The following is a 17,419-nucleotide window of genomic DNA, read 5'->3' as shown; positions in this document are numbered from 1 at the left end:
ATGCCCATCTCTGGTGTCCATGCTGATAGCCGTGGCTTGTGCCCGTCTCTGGAGCTCGTTTAGGTGATACTCTTGAATCCCCTCTCCTTGTGCACCCCGAAACAATGGTCTCTTGCCTCTTAGGCAGTTCCAGGTTTTTTCCTGGACTTCCCCCCAGCTAGCTGTGGTGCACTCGCCCCGTACAGGCTGTTTTCATGCAGCCAACCCCAGTCCTCTCCCTGGGATCTGAACTCCGAAGCCCGAACCTCAGTTCCCAGCCCCCACCTGCCCTGGCGGGTGAGCAGACAAGCCTCTCAGGCTGGTGAATGCTAGTTAGCACCAGTCCTCTGTGTGGGAATCTATCCTCTTTGCTCTCTGCACCCCTGTTGCTGTGCTCTCCTCCATGGCTTCGAAGCCTCCCCCCACTGCCTCCACCAGTGAAGGGGCTTCCTAGTGTGTGGAAACTGTTCCTCCTTCACAGCTCCCTCCCAGAGGTGCAGGTCCCATCACTACTCTTTTGTCTCTGTTTTTTCTTTTTTCTTTTGTGCTACCCAGGTACGTGGGGAGTTTCTTGCCTTTTGGGAAGTCTGAGGTCTTCTGCCAGCGTTGAGTAGGTGTTCTGTAGGCGTTGTTCCACATGTAGATGTATTTCTGATGTATTTGTGAGGAGGAAAGTGATCTCCACATTTTACTCCTCTGCCATCTTGACGGTCCCTCTATAGAAAAATCTTAAAGCATTCTGACATCCCTGTTAAAACTCCTCACAGATTATCTATTTTATTTATTTATTTATTTATTTAATAGATCTTTATTGGAATATAATTGCTTCACAATGCTATGTTAGTTTCTATTGTATACCAAAGTGAATCAGCCATATGCATACGTATGTCCCCATATCCCCTCCCTCTTGAGCCTCCCTTCCATCCTCCCTATCCCACCCTTCTAGGTCACCACAAAGCACTGAGGTGATCTCCCTGTGCTATGCTGCTGCTTCCCACTAGCTATTTTATATTTGGTAGTGTTTATATGTTGATGCTACAGTCACTTCTCCCCAGTTTCCCTCTCCCCCTCTGTGTCCTCAAGTCCATTCTCTATGTCTATGTCTTTATTCCTGCCCTGCAACTAGGTTCATCAGTACCATTTTTTTTTTTTTTAGATTCCCTATATATGTGTTAGCGTACAGTATTTGTTTTTCTCTTTCTGACTTACTTCACACTGTGTGACAGACTGTGTCCATCCACCTCACTACAAATAACTCAGTTTCATTTCTTTTTATGGCTGAGTAATATTCCATTGTATATATGTGCCACATCTTCTTTATCCATTCATCTGTCGATGGACATTTAGGTTGGTTCCATGTCCTGGGTATTGTAAATAGTGGTGCAGTGAACATTGTGGTACATGTCTCTTTTAGAATTATGCTTTTCTCAGGGTATATGCCCAGTAGTGGGTTTGCTCGGTCATACGGTAGTTCCATTTTTAGGTTTTTAAGGAATCTCCATACTGTTTTCCATAGTGGTTGTATCAATTTACATTCCCACCAGCAGTGCAGGAGGGTTCCCTTTTTACCCCACCCTCTCCAGCATTTATTGTTTGTAGATTTTTTGATGATGGCCATTCTGACTGGTGTGAGGTGATACCTCATTGTAGTTTTGATTTGCATTTCTATAATAATTAGTGTTGTTGAGCATCTTTTCATTTGATGAAAAGATGCTGTATGTCTTCCTTGGTGAAATGTTTAATTAGGTCTTCTGCCCATTTTTTAATTGGATTGTTTGTTTTTTTGATATTGAGCTCCATGAGCTGTTTGTCTATTTTTGAGATTAATCCTTTGTCCGTTGTTTCATTTGCATATATTTTCTCCCATTCTGAGGGTTGTCTTTTCATCTGGTTTATGGTTTCCTTTGCTGTGCAAAAGATTTTAAGTTTAATTAAGTCCAATTTGATTATTTTTGTTTTTATTTCCATTACTCTAGGAGGTGGGTCAAAAAAGATCTTGCTGTGGTTTATGTCAAAGAGTGTTTTTCTTATGTTTTCCCTCTAAGAGTTTTATAGTGTCTTGTCTTACATTTAGGTCTTTAACCCATTTGGAGTTTATTTTCGTGTATGGTGTTAGGAAGTGTTCTAATTTCATTCTTTTACATGTAGCTGTCCAGTTTTCCCAGCACTACTTATTGAAGAGGCTGTCTTTTCTCCATTCTGTGTTTTTGCCCCCTTTGTCATAAATTAGGTGACCATATGTGCATGGGTTTATCTCTGGGCATTGCATCCTGTACCATTGATATATATTTCTGTTTTTTTGCCAGTACCATACTGTCTTGATTACTGTAGCTTTGTAGTATAGTCTGAAGTCCAGGAGCCTGATTCCTCCAGCTCCGTTTTTCTCTCTCAAGATTGCTTTGGCTATTCAGTGTCTTTCATGTTTCCATACAAATTGTAAAGTTTTTTGTTCTAATTCTGTGAAGAATGCCATTGGTAGTTTGATGGGGATTGGATTGAATATGTAGATTACTTTGGATCATATAGTTATTTTCACAATATTGATTCTTCCAATCTAAGAACATAGTATATGTCTCCATCTGTTTATGTCATCATTGATTTCTTTCATCAGTGTTTTATTGTTTTCTGAGTACAAGTTTTTCGCCTCCTTGAGCAGGTTCATTCCTAGGTATTTTATTATTTTTGTTGCGATGGTAAACAGGATTGTTTCCTTAATTTCTCTTTCACATTTTCGTTGTTGGTGTATAGGAATGCCAGACGTTTCTGTGCATTAATTTTGTATCCTGCAACCTTGCCGAATTCATTGATTAGTTCTAGTAGTTTTCTGGTGGCATCTTTAGGATTTTTTATGTGTAGTATCATGTCATCTGCAAACAGTGACAATTTTACTTCTTCTTTTCCAATTTGTGTTCCTTTTATTTCTTTTTCTTCTCTGTTTGCCATGGCAAGGACTTCCAAAACTATGTTGAATAAGAGTGGACATCCTTGTGTTGTTCCTGATCTTAGTGGAAATGCTTTCAGTTTTTCACCTTTGAGTATGATGTTTACTGTGCGTTTGTCACATATGGCCTTTGTTATGTTGAGGTAGGTCCCCTCTGTGCCCATTTTCTGGAGAGTTTTTATCATAAATCGTTGTTAAATTTTGTCAAAAGCTTTTTCTGCATCTATTGACATGGTCATATGGTTTTTATTCCTTAATTTGTTAATGTGCTGTATCACATTGATAAATTTGCGTATATTGAAGAATCCTTGCATCCCTGGGATAAATCCCACTTCATGATGGTGTATGATCCTTTTAATGTGTTGTTGGATTCTGTTTCCTAGTATTTTGTTCAGGATTTTTGCATCTATGTTCAACAGTGATATTGGTCTATAATTTTCTTTTTTTGTGATGTGTTTTTCTGGTTTTGGTATCAGGGTGATGGTGGCTTCGTAGAATGAATTTGGGAGTGTTTCTCCCTCTGCAGTTTTTTGGAAGAGTTTGAGAAGGAGTGGTGTTAGCTCTCTCTAAATGTTTGATAGAATTCACCTGTGAAGCTGTCTGGTCCTGGACTTTTGTTTGTTGCAAGATTTAAAATTATGGTTTCAAATTCATTACTTGTGATAGGTCTGTTTATATTTTCTAATTCTTCCTGGTTCAGTCTTGGAAAATTGTACCTTTCCAAAAGTTTGTCCACTTCTTCGTTGTTGTCCATTTTATTGGCATATAGTTGTTTGTAGTAGTCTCTTATAATCCTTTGTATTTCTGTGGTGTCAGTTGTGATTTCTCCTTTATAATTTCTAATTTTATTGATTTACGTCATCTCCCTTTTTTTCTTGATGAGTCTTGTTAAGGGTTTATCAATTTTGTTTATCTTCTCAAAGAACCAGCTTTTAGTTTTTTTTATTGATCTTTGCTGTTGTTTTCTCCGTTTCTGTTTCATTTATTTCTGCTCTGATCTTTATGATTTCTTTCCTTCTACTGACTTTGGGTTTTCTTTGTTCTTCTTTCTCTAGTTGCTTTAGGTGTAGGGTTCGATTGTTTATTTGAGATTTTTCTTGTTTCTTGAGGTAAGATTGAATTGCCATAAACTTCCCTCTTAGAACTGCTTTTGCTTCATCCCATAGTTTTTGGGTCATCCTGTTTTCATTGTCATTTGTTTCTAGGTATTTTTAATTTCCACTTTGATTTCTTCAGTGATCTCTTGGTTATTTAGTAGTGTATTGTTTAGCCTCCATGTGTTTGTGTTTTTTAGAGACTTTTTCCTGTAATTGATATCCAGCGTCCTAGCGTTGTGGTCGGAAAAGACACTTGATACGATTTCAGTTTTCTTAAATTTACCAAGGCTTGATTTGTGATCCAAGATATGATCTATCCTGGAGAATGTTCCATGAGCACTAGAGAAGAAAGTGTAGTCTGTTGTTATTGGTTGGAATGTCCTGTAAATATCAATGAAGTCCATCTTGTTTAATGTATCATTTAAAGCTTGTGTTTCCTTATTTACTTTCTGTTTGGATGATCTGTTCGTTGGTGTAAGTGGGGTGTTAAAGTGCCCTACTATTATTGTGTTACTCTCGATTTCTCCTTTCATGGTTGTTAGCATTCGCCTTATGTATTGAGGTGCTCCTATGTTGGGTGCATAAATATTTACAATTGTTCTATCTTCTTCTTGGGTTGATCCCTTGATCATTATGTAGTGTCCCTCCTTATCTCTCATAACAGTCTTTATTTTAAAGTCTATTTTATGTGATACGAGTATTGCTATTCCAGCTTTCTTCTGATTTCCATTTGCATGAATATCTTTTTCCATCCCTTCACTTTCAGTCTGTATGTGTCCCTAGGTCTGAAGTGGGTCTCTTGTAGACTGCATATATATGGGTCTTGTTTTTGTATCCATTCAGCCAGTCTGTGTCTTTTGGTTGGGCCATTTAATCCATTTACATTCAAGGTTCTTATTGATATGTATGTTCCTATTACCATTTTCTTAATTGTTTTGGGTTTGTTTTTGTGTGTCTTTTTCTTCCTTGTGTTTCCCACCAGGGGAGTTCCTTTAGCATTTGTTGTAAAGCTGTTTTGGTGGTGCTGAATTCTCTTAGCTTTTTCTTGTCTGAAAAGCTTTTGATTTCTCCATTGAATGTGAATGAGATCCTTTCTGGGTAGAGTAATCTTGGTTTTAGGTTTTTCTCTTTCTTCACTTTAAGTATATTCTGTTACTCCCTTCTGGCCTGCAGAGTTTCTGCTGAAAAATCAGCTGATAACCTTATGGGGATTCCTTTTTATGTTATTTGTTGTTTTTCCCTTGCTGCTTTTAATATTTTTTCTTTGAATTTACTTTTTGTTAGTGTGATTAATATGTGTCTTGGTGTGTTTTTCCTAGAGTTTATGCTGTATGGGACTCTCTGTGCTTCCTGTACTTGGGTGACTATTTCCTTTCCCATGTTAGGGAAGTTTTCCATCATAATCTCTTCAAATATTTTCTCAGTCCCTTTCTTTTTCTCTTCTTCTTCTGGAACTCCTATAATTTGAGTGTTGGTGCATTTAGTGTTGTCCCAGAAGTCTCTGAGGTTGTCTTCAATTCTTTTCATTCTTTTTTCTTTCTTCTGCTCCTCAGCAGTTATTTCCACCATTTTGTCTTCTAGCTCACTTATTCGTTTTTCTGCCTCAGTTATCTGTTATTGAGTCCTTCTAGTGTATTTTTCATTTCAGTTATTGTGTTTTTTATCTCTGTTTGTTATTTAGTTCTTCTAGATCTTTGTTAAACATTTCTTGTATTTTTTCAGTTTGTGCCTCCATTCTATTTCTGAGATTCTGGGTCATCTTTACTCTCATTACTTTGAACTCTTTTTCAGGTAGATTGCCTATTTCCTCTTCATTTAGTTGGTCTTGTAGGTTTTTACCTTGCTCCTTCATCTGTGACATATTTTTTTGCCATCTCATTTTTTGGTTTGTTTTTTGTTTTTTTTTTGAGTGGGATTGTGTTCCTGTCTTACTGGTTGCTTGGCCTGAGGCTTCTAATACTGGAGTTTGTACGCTCCTGTGTAGACCTGGATCTTGGTTCTGAGATGAGTATGTCTGTGAGATCTCACTCTGATGAATATTCCCTGGGGTCTGAGGTTCTCTGTTGGTCCAGTGGTTTGGACTCTGAGCTCCCACCACAGGAGCTTTGGTCTGACCCCCGGCTCATGAACCAAGATCCCGCAAGCCATGTGGGGTGGCAAAAAAAAAAAAAAAAAAAAAGAGAACAATAACAAGGTAAAAAATAAAATTAGACTGGGAAACTAACAGATATGTTAGAAAGAATATAAAAATAAAAATATAGATGAAACAACAACTGGAAGGTACAACAGTACCACAATAGTAAAAAAGAGGAGGAGGGAAAAGAAAAAAAACGAGGGGGGGGTGGAAAGGGCTTGGCTGTGAAGGATGGGGCCTAAGCAAGAGCGAGGTTTTGGTGGTGGGCAGGGCATGTGCTTAGGACCCACAGGGCTGGAAAAGGCCCTGGGGTCTTTGGGGGGGTGGGACTTATGCTCTCCTGAACAGAAGGGGCCGAGGTGTGCCCCCGTCCCCTGTTATCAGAGGATGGGGGACCTCACCTGGGAGCCCCAGAGCCTTCCTGGGCTCGAGCCAGCAGGGCAAATGCACTCCTCTCCTCTCCAGCTTCTCCCAGATGGCCCCATCTGCCTCTCCTGCTCTTCCCGGGGAAGGACCCATGCAGACTGGAGGGGTCTTTGGGGGGCAGGAGATCAGCCGGGGAGCTCAGCAGGCTCCCCGTGTCCAAGTGGGCAGGGCAGATGCCCTCTGCTCCTCTCCTCCCAGAGGAACCCTCCTGCCTGCCTCTCCTGATCTCCCCGGCCTCAAGGACGCCGATCTTGTCCGGCCTCCACTTCTCCTCCTCCCTCAGTCCCCCCATGTCCTACTGGTTCACTTGGGGGTTCCTCCTGTTTCCTTGGGCATCCGGGTCCCCCCCCAGTGGCTGGCAGGCGCCCTAGTTGTGGGGAGACACTAACTCGGCATCTTCCCACACCGCCATCTTCCAGATTATCTATTTTAATAGATAGTGAGTGAGAATAAGAAAGTCAAGTGCTTAAGGCTTAGTTAAATTAGGTCTCAATGTGTCTGCACTGATCAACATCATTGGTTTTTTCCCACTAGTGTGACTATGTAATATATCCTGCAAACCAGGACAACTTTGAGAGTAAAAGAAGGTAGTAAAAGCCATTGGAATTATGTAATTTTAGATAGTATTTTGAAATATTTATTTGTCAGCCAAAATTGGTTTTATTGTATAATAGATCACAAATAGCTCTATTAATGATTATTCTCTGTGTCCACCTAGAGGGGTGGGATAGGGAGGGTGGGAGGGAGATGCAAGAGGGAGGAGATATGGGGATATATGTTTATGTATAGCTGATTCACTTTGTTATACGGCAGAAACTAACACACCATTGTAAAGCCGTTATACTCCAATAAAGTTGTTTAAAAAAAAGAGACTATTCTCAAGAATAAAAATCTTTAAAATATATTCATGTACATTTTGGCAAAAATTAAAAAATTATTCTTTGTATATATATTAATGTTAATCAATTTCTTAACTATACTTGTCTCTTATACCAGGTGGTTGGTATTTTTCTGAAGATTTTTCTGGTATTATTGGTCTTTATTTTTCAGTGTGATCTTATATTTATTTTTTCATAAAATTGCATGCAATCATCTTCAAAGTTGTCCTTATGGTTAATATATTTAGAATTGTCATCAGCTTCAATTGGTACTCCTCTGTAGACCATACTATTTTTAATTAAGAAAATACTCTTTCCATAGTTGCTTGGTTACCTGCTAAATTCAAAAACATTTATTTCAGTGGAGGATGATATTTTTAATCTTATAATCAATTTTAATCTTATTGAAAAATTCTCTCAAATACTTTCTTTTAGTTTCTGTTTAAAGTTATTTCTTCAACATTTCATTCCATTTGGGAATAGAATACAAATTTATCTAATTAAAGACTCCTTTAATAAGTCAAGATAGTCCACACTTGTTAATTCTTTCAAGGTCAGTGACCCATATTTTTACAAGATTAATAGGTCACATAAACCATAAATTGAATTTAGGATTAGGATTACCTGTCCACTTTGTGTGTGTGTGTGTGTGTGTGCATGTGCACGCACACATGTATTTGTCCATCTGTCTGTCTGTGTTTCAATTTGTCTCTCACTGAGAATATATAAAAAATAAACAGTACAGGGACTTCCCTGGTGGTCCAGTGGCTGGGACTCCACGCTCCCAATGCAGGGGGCCTGGGTTCGGTCCCTGGTCAGGGAACTAGATCCCACATGCTGCGACTAAGAGTTCACATGCCGCAACTAAGACCCGGCACAGCCAAATAAATACATAAATAAAAATATTTTAAAAAAATGAAATAAAAATAAACAGTACAAAAAGGTTGACAGTGGAAAGTAGGTCTCCCTCTATCTTCCAGTGTATGAGTCTCCTTCTTAGGGCAATAATGATTATCAACTTCTTGAGCTTTCTTCAGGAAATACTTTCTCTATATTCAAGCATGACACTCTCCATTTATTATCTATCTATCTATCTATCATCTCTGTATATATCTACATATTATATTTTTTATTTTAAAACAAATGGCACCATTCTATCAATATTTCTAATCCTCTCTTTTTCATTTAATAATATTAAATATTATACCACATAAGAAGAGGAATTTTTGAAACTATTCAGTAAATGAATGAGAAAGAATATACTGTAGAAAATGTTTATCCATCTTTATTTTCTAAATCCTGTAGAGGCAAATATTTATTTTAAAAATATTGATTTTTGGGAAAAAAGAGAGTCTTTGCTTTAAAGGAATAGATATCTCCAGAATTTGTTATTGAGCCATGTTAATTTATGTCAAATATTTAAAAGCGTAGTCTTTTTTTATAAGCTTCTCATGTTCAGGGTCTGCAACCTACAGATTCTTGCTCTGTCACGAATGGTTACATTTCTCAATGCAAAACAATAGCCCTTTCATTTCCAGTAAGTATCTTAAGTCTCTTAACTTTCAGGATACTACAACTAAACACTTGATAAATGTGCAGTATTTTCACAATATGGATAAAAATGGGATTTATTCCTTGGTACTTGCCCTGTGGCTACATAAGATTAAATAGAATTACAAATGTCATTTTTGGACTAGAGATTCGGTCCTTCATTTAGACTCTTACCTGTAGCCTTTTCCTTTTATCCATAAAAATGTTCCTATGCCTACAAATAGGCAACACATTTTTCCTCTGATGGAGGGAGATCTGGGACCTAGACTGGACACTCAGTTTCCCCGGATTCAGTTTGGGGAGAGCCTATTTTGGAAATTGTGGGTGACGTTAAAATGGAGTGTAGAGAGTTGGGAGGCAGCCATGGCAAGTCCTCAGAGGGATTTAAAAATAGTTTTCAAATGGATGAAGAACAGATACAGAGAGTAGGAAGAAGAAAGCAGAGCCAGTGAGTCACAGAACCAGGGAAAGGAGAGGAGAAAGCAGTGGGTCTGAGGGTAAATGGGCACAGGGCTCTTGGATGATGTTAGGACAGCTGGCTCTGTTTAAATAGGTGGAGAGAGTGTGGATATGGCCTTATTATCATGAGATTGGAGGATGAAGAATCTTAAGATGGCAGATACAATGTTCATAATGAGATAAATTTGAGTTTCAAAGCTTACGGTTTAATTTGTAAAAAAATAAATTATATTCATAAGCTGCAGTTGTGAAAGTACCAAGACACAGAATAAATTATGTTTCTAGGGGAATGATTCATCTTTGTATATATCTTCAAAAGATATTAATAGAGGAGTGTTCCCTGAAAAGGATACTGCTCTTGCAGCTGATCTTCCCCTTCACACAGCCAAATGCAGTTCTTGGTCAGGGTTCTTAGGGGCTAAATATTGTACATACAGATCCACAATGAAAATTAATGTTTAAAGACAAATTCCTATAAATCAAGTAAATTGCATATTATAATTCTTCTCAACACGGACTGATATTTTGTGTGCTTAATGAGTAAACAATGTAGTAGCAGACCTCAGTCCTGTTAAAGCTCTTCATTCATCTTCCCTCTGTTTTGTTTCAGATAATACAGGATTTTAATTTCATATTTTACATTTGCTTATATCCCTTTTACAGAATTACTGAACTAAATACTACTGGTTGCTTACTTAAGACTATTTTTCTTTCATATAGGTCTCTTTTCTGAAAGACACGGATTTAGTTCAGATATTCCCTTGTCTCTGTGCTGCTATATATTTAGGGGAGGTGGGCCTCACAACTAGTCCCAAAGGGAAATCTTGATTGGTCTATTCCAGTGGTTTTCAATCAGGGGACATTTGGCAATGTCTAGAGACGTTTTTGATTGTCACAACTGGAGAGGGTATTGCTGGCATTTAGTGAGTAGAGGCCAGAGATGATTTTAAACATGCTTCAATGTACAGGACAGCTCCCACAGCAAAAAATTATACAGGCCTAAATGCCAATAGTTCTGAGGTAGAGAACTCTTGGTTTATTTTAACCCAGTCATGGTGGTTCCATTCTAAATTAGTGTTGGTTTAAGCATGAACGTGTGATATGATTCTGGCCAATGAGCTATGAGGGAAAATCTAAGGAAAGTTTTTTTCTCATTAATGCCATCAATAAATGTAAAGAAAATGGCTCCTTTTCCCATTGTATATTGTCATCTCTGGATGTTATACATGCAACTGTGGCAGCCACCTTGGTACCATGAGGGTGGTTAAGGAGGACAAAGTGGATATACTTTAAAGAGCCTGATAGAGAGATGGAAAGAGTGCGTGTACCTGTGTGTGTGTTTAAATATCAGAGTCACTGTTTTTTTTTTTTCTTCTTTAGTTTTTTATATTATGTTTCATGGTTGAAGCAAAACTATAATGTTGTCTAATGTGGTTCTCAGTGTAGGCAGAGGAAATTTTAAAACAATTATAGAAACAGGTGAGGGTAAAGGGATTTAAAGGGAAGTAAGATTCCTATACTTCACTCAAACTGGTAAAAAGTCAACACCAGTAGACTGCTGATAAGAGATATAGGTATAACATAATACCTAGAGCAACCACTAAAACATCGATACAAAAAGGTTTACTAAAAAGGAGAATTTCTAGAGTCAAAAAGAACAGAGTTTGCCCATTTTCCTCTACTTTCCAGCTGTGTGACTACAGTCAAGTAACTATAACTTGACTGCATATTATTTTTTATTAGGTCAGACTAGAAGCCCTGCCTCCCTAATTTGCTAGCTTAAATGAATATTTAAAGTAGTTTTTAACTAAGATATGTATGTAAAGTTCCTATCACAGTAATTGGTATATACGACATGCTCAATAAATTAAATCTATAATTATTTGTTATTTGTCAATAAAGAAATGTAAGGTTGGCCTTTCCTTGAAAAAAAAAAAAAAAAAAGTGACAATCCAAAGTGTGAGGGGTTGAGTCTCTCCCAGGTGCCAGAAGCAAGAGAGGCTAGGCTGAGCCAGGCCAGAGGGAGGCCTAGGTGGCGGCTCTCTTTAAACTTGACCACACAGAGCGCTTCATACCCTGTGAGGCCTTCACTTCTTCCCAGTCCAGTTTGATGTCTGGAACCTCATCTTCCGGCTGCGGATCCTTCTTCAAGGCCCCCGTGGGGGAGGCAACCACGATGGGCAGAGGGCCACATTCCTCCCGGAATTCCACAATGTGGAGACTCTTCTTATCACCCAGCTGTTGATGGGTTTCCTGGCGGGAGAGCCCGTGGAAGAGGCCCCGGGTGAGGTTAAGCATGTTGACGGAGCCAGAGACCTTGGCATACATGTCTTTGATGCCAATGAGCCGGCAGATGGTGATGATGGCCTGGTGGCAGCGGAGGCCATAGCCTCTGGGTTGTTTCTTCATCTTGATATGCGTCCTTTTAAATGTTAAAGAAGTATCATGGTATATTGTATGGTCTTCGTATCGTTCTCTATAATGCAAATAGTGAACTGCCTTGTTCTTTGCTTTTCTGAAAGCATCTGCCCGTTCAGTGGCTTTCCCAATGGCAAAACCTGCAGCTCCTCTGCCATTCCCCACAGCGACCAGGACACGGACTGATCTCTTTCTTCCCTCTTTTGCTGTCATATTGAAAACATTCCTCACCTCAAGTATCCTGGTATCGAAATCATCATATGTTTCTCCACTGGGACCAGGGTCAGGGTGGCCAAGACTGACGCCTCCCCATGTGTTTCCACTCCATCCTCGCTCCCGTTTAAACTTCATCTTCCTTTTCCAGTCCCACTCTTCTCTCTGCCGGACCATATCCGCCTCTACCTTCTCCTGCTCTTCCTTGCTTCTTTGGGCAATGGTCTGCACAGCTCCATTTCTCATAAGAGGGACATTCAGACCAGGCCATAGGAAGCCACAACGCCCTTCACTGATGATCTGACCCCTGTTCAAATCCTTTCTTTTCTTTTTCTTAGTTCTTTTGCCTCTTCCTTTTCTTGTTCTGGCACCAGTCTCTGCTAAGGCACCTTTCCACAGCTCATCTGCTGTCAATTTAGTGAAGAAACTATAGAATCTATACTGTCGGCCCATCAAGTTACTGGGAGAAGAAATACAGCACTGTGTCTGTAGCGCACGGGTCAAGCTGATAAAATGACGGTTGTCTCTGGTTCCTGGAGATGACAAAGAGCCATTGCTGGGAACAGTCTTCAATGCCAAAATGGAAGCTGTTGGAAAGCTGTTTAGGTAAAGCTGCCTGGACCATAAATGACCCGCCGACGCGCCACACAGCACAGGGAGAATTCCCGCAGCGCGCACCGCCGCCACCATGGTGGAGACCCACCCAGAGTCACTGTTTTAACCAATCTTGGAACCATCATGATTTAGGGCTTGTTATACAAAAAAAAAATTTTTTTTCGTATTGTTTAAGCCAGCTGAGTCAGAGTTTTCTGTCACTTTTAGTCAACAGCATCCTAATTGATAAAATTTTTTTAGCATTTGCTTGTTTTGTAATTAAACTTTCAACCATTTTGACATTTAGTTACATTGGTTTCATTTCTTATTGACATTTCTCTTTTGTCATATCTTTCTCATCAGGATTTTTTATTTTGTGGAATTTTAGAGCAAGGGTACGTGGGTGATATTTACTGATCTGTGTAAATCTAGAATGTCTTTCACTCTCATGGGAATGAGAGTTTGTTTGGATGTTGAATTATTTGTGGTTCAGTAAATTCTAGATGTAGTTGTTTAGTGTTCGGCTTGTTTAGTACACAGTATTTTCTGTTTAGTGAAGAAGAAAGATTCGAGGCCAATCCGACTCTTTACTATGTGACTTTATTTTTCTATCCAGATACTTATGGGAGTCTTTTGCTTATTCTTAAAATTAAAAAAATATTAATCAAGATATTGTAAAGTATAAATTTCTGCTCCTTAATTTTGCCTAGAACTAGATGAATTTGTTTAAAGTAAATACCCAAGTCTGCATTCAGTTCCTAGAAGTGTTTTCTATTACTGTGTAGCTGGTCATTGATTTTCATTCTGTTCACCTTTTTCTTTCTGGAAAACTTGTTTTGTTTATATTGGATTTCAGACACTATTATCTGTGTGTCCTTGATAATTTTCATCTCTTTAGCCTTTTCCTCGGAGGCCTGAATTTCTCAAGATTGTTTTCTAACTAACTGATTTGATTCTTGTAGTATTGAATTTATTACTTATTGCTTCCATTACAGTTAAAAAGTTAGCAGTCACACTTTTTAATTATAAACCTCCTTTCTGTTTTCAAATTGTTCTCTGTGTATGACTACAGATCTTGCTGTATATGTGAGGCAAGATGCCTTTGTAGAAGTGTGTCCATCCAGATATTAAATGTTGGGAGTGACCTCACTTTCTTAAGCCAGTGTCTTTGCTAAATTTACAATGTGAGTGCCTCTGTGGCTCCCACTGTTTGAAGGATCCAAGTTTTATTGCACTTGCTGGAAATTCCAGCAAAATTGAAATTCACTCCCTCCTAATATCCCACGACTTATTCTTATTTTCAGGCCCCACTGCAAACCTGCTGGAGGGGTCCCTTCATTTATGCCCCTGAAAGCTTTCCTTTATAAATTTTAGATCATGGCCATATCAGTCCTCTCTCACGTTGATCCTGCCTGAGCTGTCTTAGAGAGATTCTTTGAATTTTCAGTTTGGCTAAGTATATCTTTCTGTAGTTTATAAGGAGGTATAATTTTTTTCCCTACTGTATTCAAAGGAGAGTTTAGAAGCATGTGGGCTTAAGTTGCCATCTTGAACTGAAAGCTACCATTTACTGCACTTTAAATTGAGCCTAAAATGGGTTCAGTGACTTGCCCAAGCTCACGGTGACAGAGCCTGGTTTCAAACTTAGATCTTTTGAACGCAACTTTTGCGTTTTTCCCACTCAGGGAGGCATCGTACATGGTGGTGAAGAGTGGGGGCCCTAGCGAAGGGGAGTAGACAGGTTCTAACAGCTGGAAGGGTGGTCCCATGATGGGTCACCATGGGGAACTGATTCTCCAGTGCTGATTGGAGGGAAAGCAAGAACTTGAAAGGGGAATTTTCTGTTTTGTTATATGCTTCACAATGGGACCACTGATTTTAATCCCATGTTTTACAATGCTTCCTCGAACATTTTCATCATTGCCTTAACAATTGTCATGACAGAACGATGTCACTTAAGGAACAATGATCATGGGACCATTTGTCCTCTCCTGCCAGCCTCTAGTTGGCCGCCTTCTCTAGGGACAGGATGTCTGAGCTCATATACTTGATTAGTAGCCGGATAAATTATTAATGTAAATAGAAATAATGATAATGTTCATCTTACAGAGCTGTGAAAATTACATGAGAGAAAACATGAAAAGGGACAGGAAATGAATAGTATCTTCCCAAACATGTGGCTACCAGACTTTCTTATAGTTACTGGAAATAAGACAATATAGAGAGTTGCTTTCTTTTTTGGAAGAAAAAATAAATATTTTAAAATGCTGTTTGATGAATTCCCAATAAATATTAGCTCCCTTATTTATTATTATAACTATTATTCAAATGAGCCCACTAAACCCAGAAACTAAATAAGAAAATGCTTTATCAATAGGATGGACTGATGTAATATTTTAGTTATTTTCCAAAAATGTACACTTTTGTAAAGGGGAGACTTCCCTCAAGAAAAGGCCCACTTTGAAAATGTATCATTCTTATATAGTTTCAAATACTAATTCTATTTTCATTTTAAACAAGTTTAACTCAGTTTTAGTCATGTTTTTCATGGCCCAACAAATTTTTCTAGTGCAGTCTGTCTTCACTAGAAGGTGAGGCTGTAATCTGAAGAGCCCCGTCAGTTGGGAAGCTTGACAGAGGCTGAGCTGATCTCTGATTCTGACGTTAGGTGTCACTACAATCAAAGAAAAACAGAGCAAGCAAACGAGTGGTGAAGTGGACCTTGAACCTGGAGGGAGAAAGATACACATTTAAATTGTGGTATGAAGTACCTGGAGAAGAAACGACGTATCCACATTGCCATGGTGAAGAAGGAACATCTTAATACATGGATGGCAACAGCACCCATTTTCCTAAACGTTGATTAGAAACAACTAGTAACTATTTTGCAATTCTTGCTATTTCTTCCCCTAAAAATACTAAAACTGATAGAGGCCTCCAAGGCTTTTTAAAGCAGAATAATCCCAATAGGTTACAAATGAGATTTTCACAGACTTGCTCACCGAGAGTTTATTTCTTCTAATAAGTATGAATATATACTTTGACCTTATGACTTTAAGAATTAATGATTATCATGATGTTTGAGGGCTTTTTCTCACCAACATCAGGCACCTTTTGATGTCACAATAGTGTATTTTTTTCTCTGTATGTGAAATTACTCTCTTTTAATTCCACCATTTAGCATTCTTTACCCACTTTGACTTAGGTGTTTTTCTCTAAATTTCGTTGATACACGTATACAGTTTGTTCCAGTGTCTTGACAATTCCAATGCATAAGGTTGATCCCATTGTACATTTATGGATTTCGCAGTATAAGTTAGTGGTACTCTTGTCATGATATGAAATTACCCTGATGCTATGGTAGCCCCAAGCATGCTACCAGTAAACTATTTTAGAGGTTGGAGTATGAAAAGTCTCACAGACCGAATTAAGATTCTCAGATTACATGGTTTATTGAATCAACAGAGAGAGAAGCAAGCGGAAGGAGTTAGCATAGGTTAACATGACTTGGATGGGTTACATACTGAGAGGAAAGGACCACGATACCTAAATCCTGGCTACACAATATACATACTTCCTGCTCCTTTCTACTGTATCACTCTTTTTTTGCTAATGGTAGGTTTATGATCATTGAAGTTGGAGATGACCAAGGGGATTCAGGAGAAGGAAGGTGCCCAGAGTCAGCTTGCTCTATCCAAGAGACAGGACAAAACGTCTGACCAGTAGCTCTCACCAAATAGCAATGGCTTTTATCTGTATGGGGTAGAAAACTTGAGGGACCAGTATGAGTGTCAGCAACGGGTAACTGATTTAAGGTTGCCATAACTGAAGGTGGCATGATCTGAACCTAGGAAATTTGTCTAGTTTTACACCTTAATTGAGAGTAAATTTGCAAACAGTTAAATGCATCCATTTTAAGTTACACTTCAATGATATTTTGAGGACACTTTTATCTCATATAACCACCCTCAGAATTAAGATACAGAATATTTCCAACTGCCCAGAAAATTCCCTTATGCCCTTTTACAGTTAATCTCCCACCCCCAGTCCCAGGCAACCACTAGTCAGCTTTCTGTCACTATAGATTAGTTTTGTCTTTTCTAAATAAATTTATATGCGATGTAGGCTTTTGTGTTAGCTTCTTTTGCTAACCACAATGGTTTTGACATTCATTCATGTTGTTGCATGCACCAGTAAATCATTCCTTGTTATTACTGAATATTATTCCATCATATGGAAATACCTCGATGTGTTTACCTGCTTATCTATTGTTGAACATTTGGGTTGTTTCTAGCATTGGGTTATTATGAATAAAGCTGCTGTGAGTATCCAAGTACCAGGCTTTGTGTGGATATGTTTTCATTTCTCTGGGACAAATATGTGCAAGTGGAATTGCAGGGTTGTATGATAAGTATATGTTTAACTTAATAAGAAACTACTAAACTGTTTTCCAAAATTGTTGTACTAATTTACACCGCCACGTTGTTCCACACACTTATCAACACTTGTGAATCTTTAACTTTCGACATTCCATGGATGTTTAATAATGTCTCATTGTAGTTTTAATTTTCATTTTTCTAATGATCAATTATGTCAGATATCTTTTCATGTACTTATTGGTTATTCATGTATCTATTTTGGTGAAAAGTCTATTAAAATATTTTCTCCATTAAAAAAAATTAGGTTGTTGTGTTCCTACTATTGAGTTGTTAAGAGTAGTTTTATATTC

The 17,419-nt window shown here is 38.4% G+C and overlaps 1 protein-coding gene across 1 annotated transcript; it reads right to left on the bottom strand.

Moving 5' to 3' along the window:
- Nucleotides 1–11,455: 11,455 nt before the first annotated feature.
- LOC133096213 (small ribosomal subunit protein uS5m-like) lies at nucleotides 11,456–12,793 on the bottom strand. Its single transcript, XM_061197717.1, has one exon. The coding sequence runs from the start codon at nucleotides 12,784–12,786 to the stop codon at nucleotides 11,494–11,496; it is 1,293 nt and encodes a 430-aa protein (XP_061053700.1). The 5' UTR covers nucleotides 12,787–12,793; the 3' UTR covers nucleotides 11,456–11,493.
- Between the last annotated feature and the right edge of the window lie 4,626 nt (nucleotides 12,794–17,419).

Source organism: Eubalaena glacialis, chromosome 8 (genome assembly GCF_028564815.1).
Source record: "Eubalaena glacialis isolate mEubGla1 chromosome 8, mEubGla1.1.hap2.+ XY, whole genome shotgun sequence".
Taxonomy (NCBI): domain Eukaryota; kingdom Metazoa; phylum Chordata; class Mammalia; order Artiodactyla; family Balaenidae; genus Eubalaena; species Eubalaena glacialis.
The sequence above is the reverse complement of the archived record's forward strand: the minus strand, read 5'-3'. Positions and strand labels throughout refer to the sequence as shown.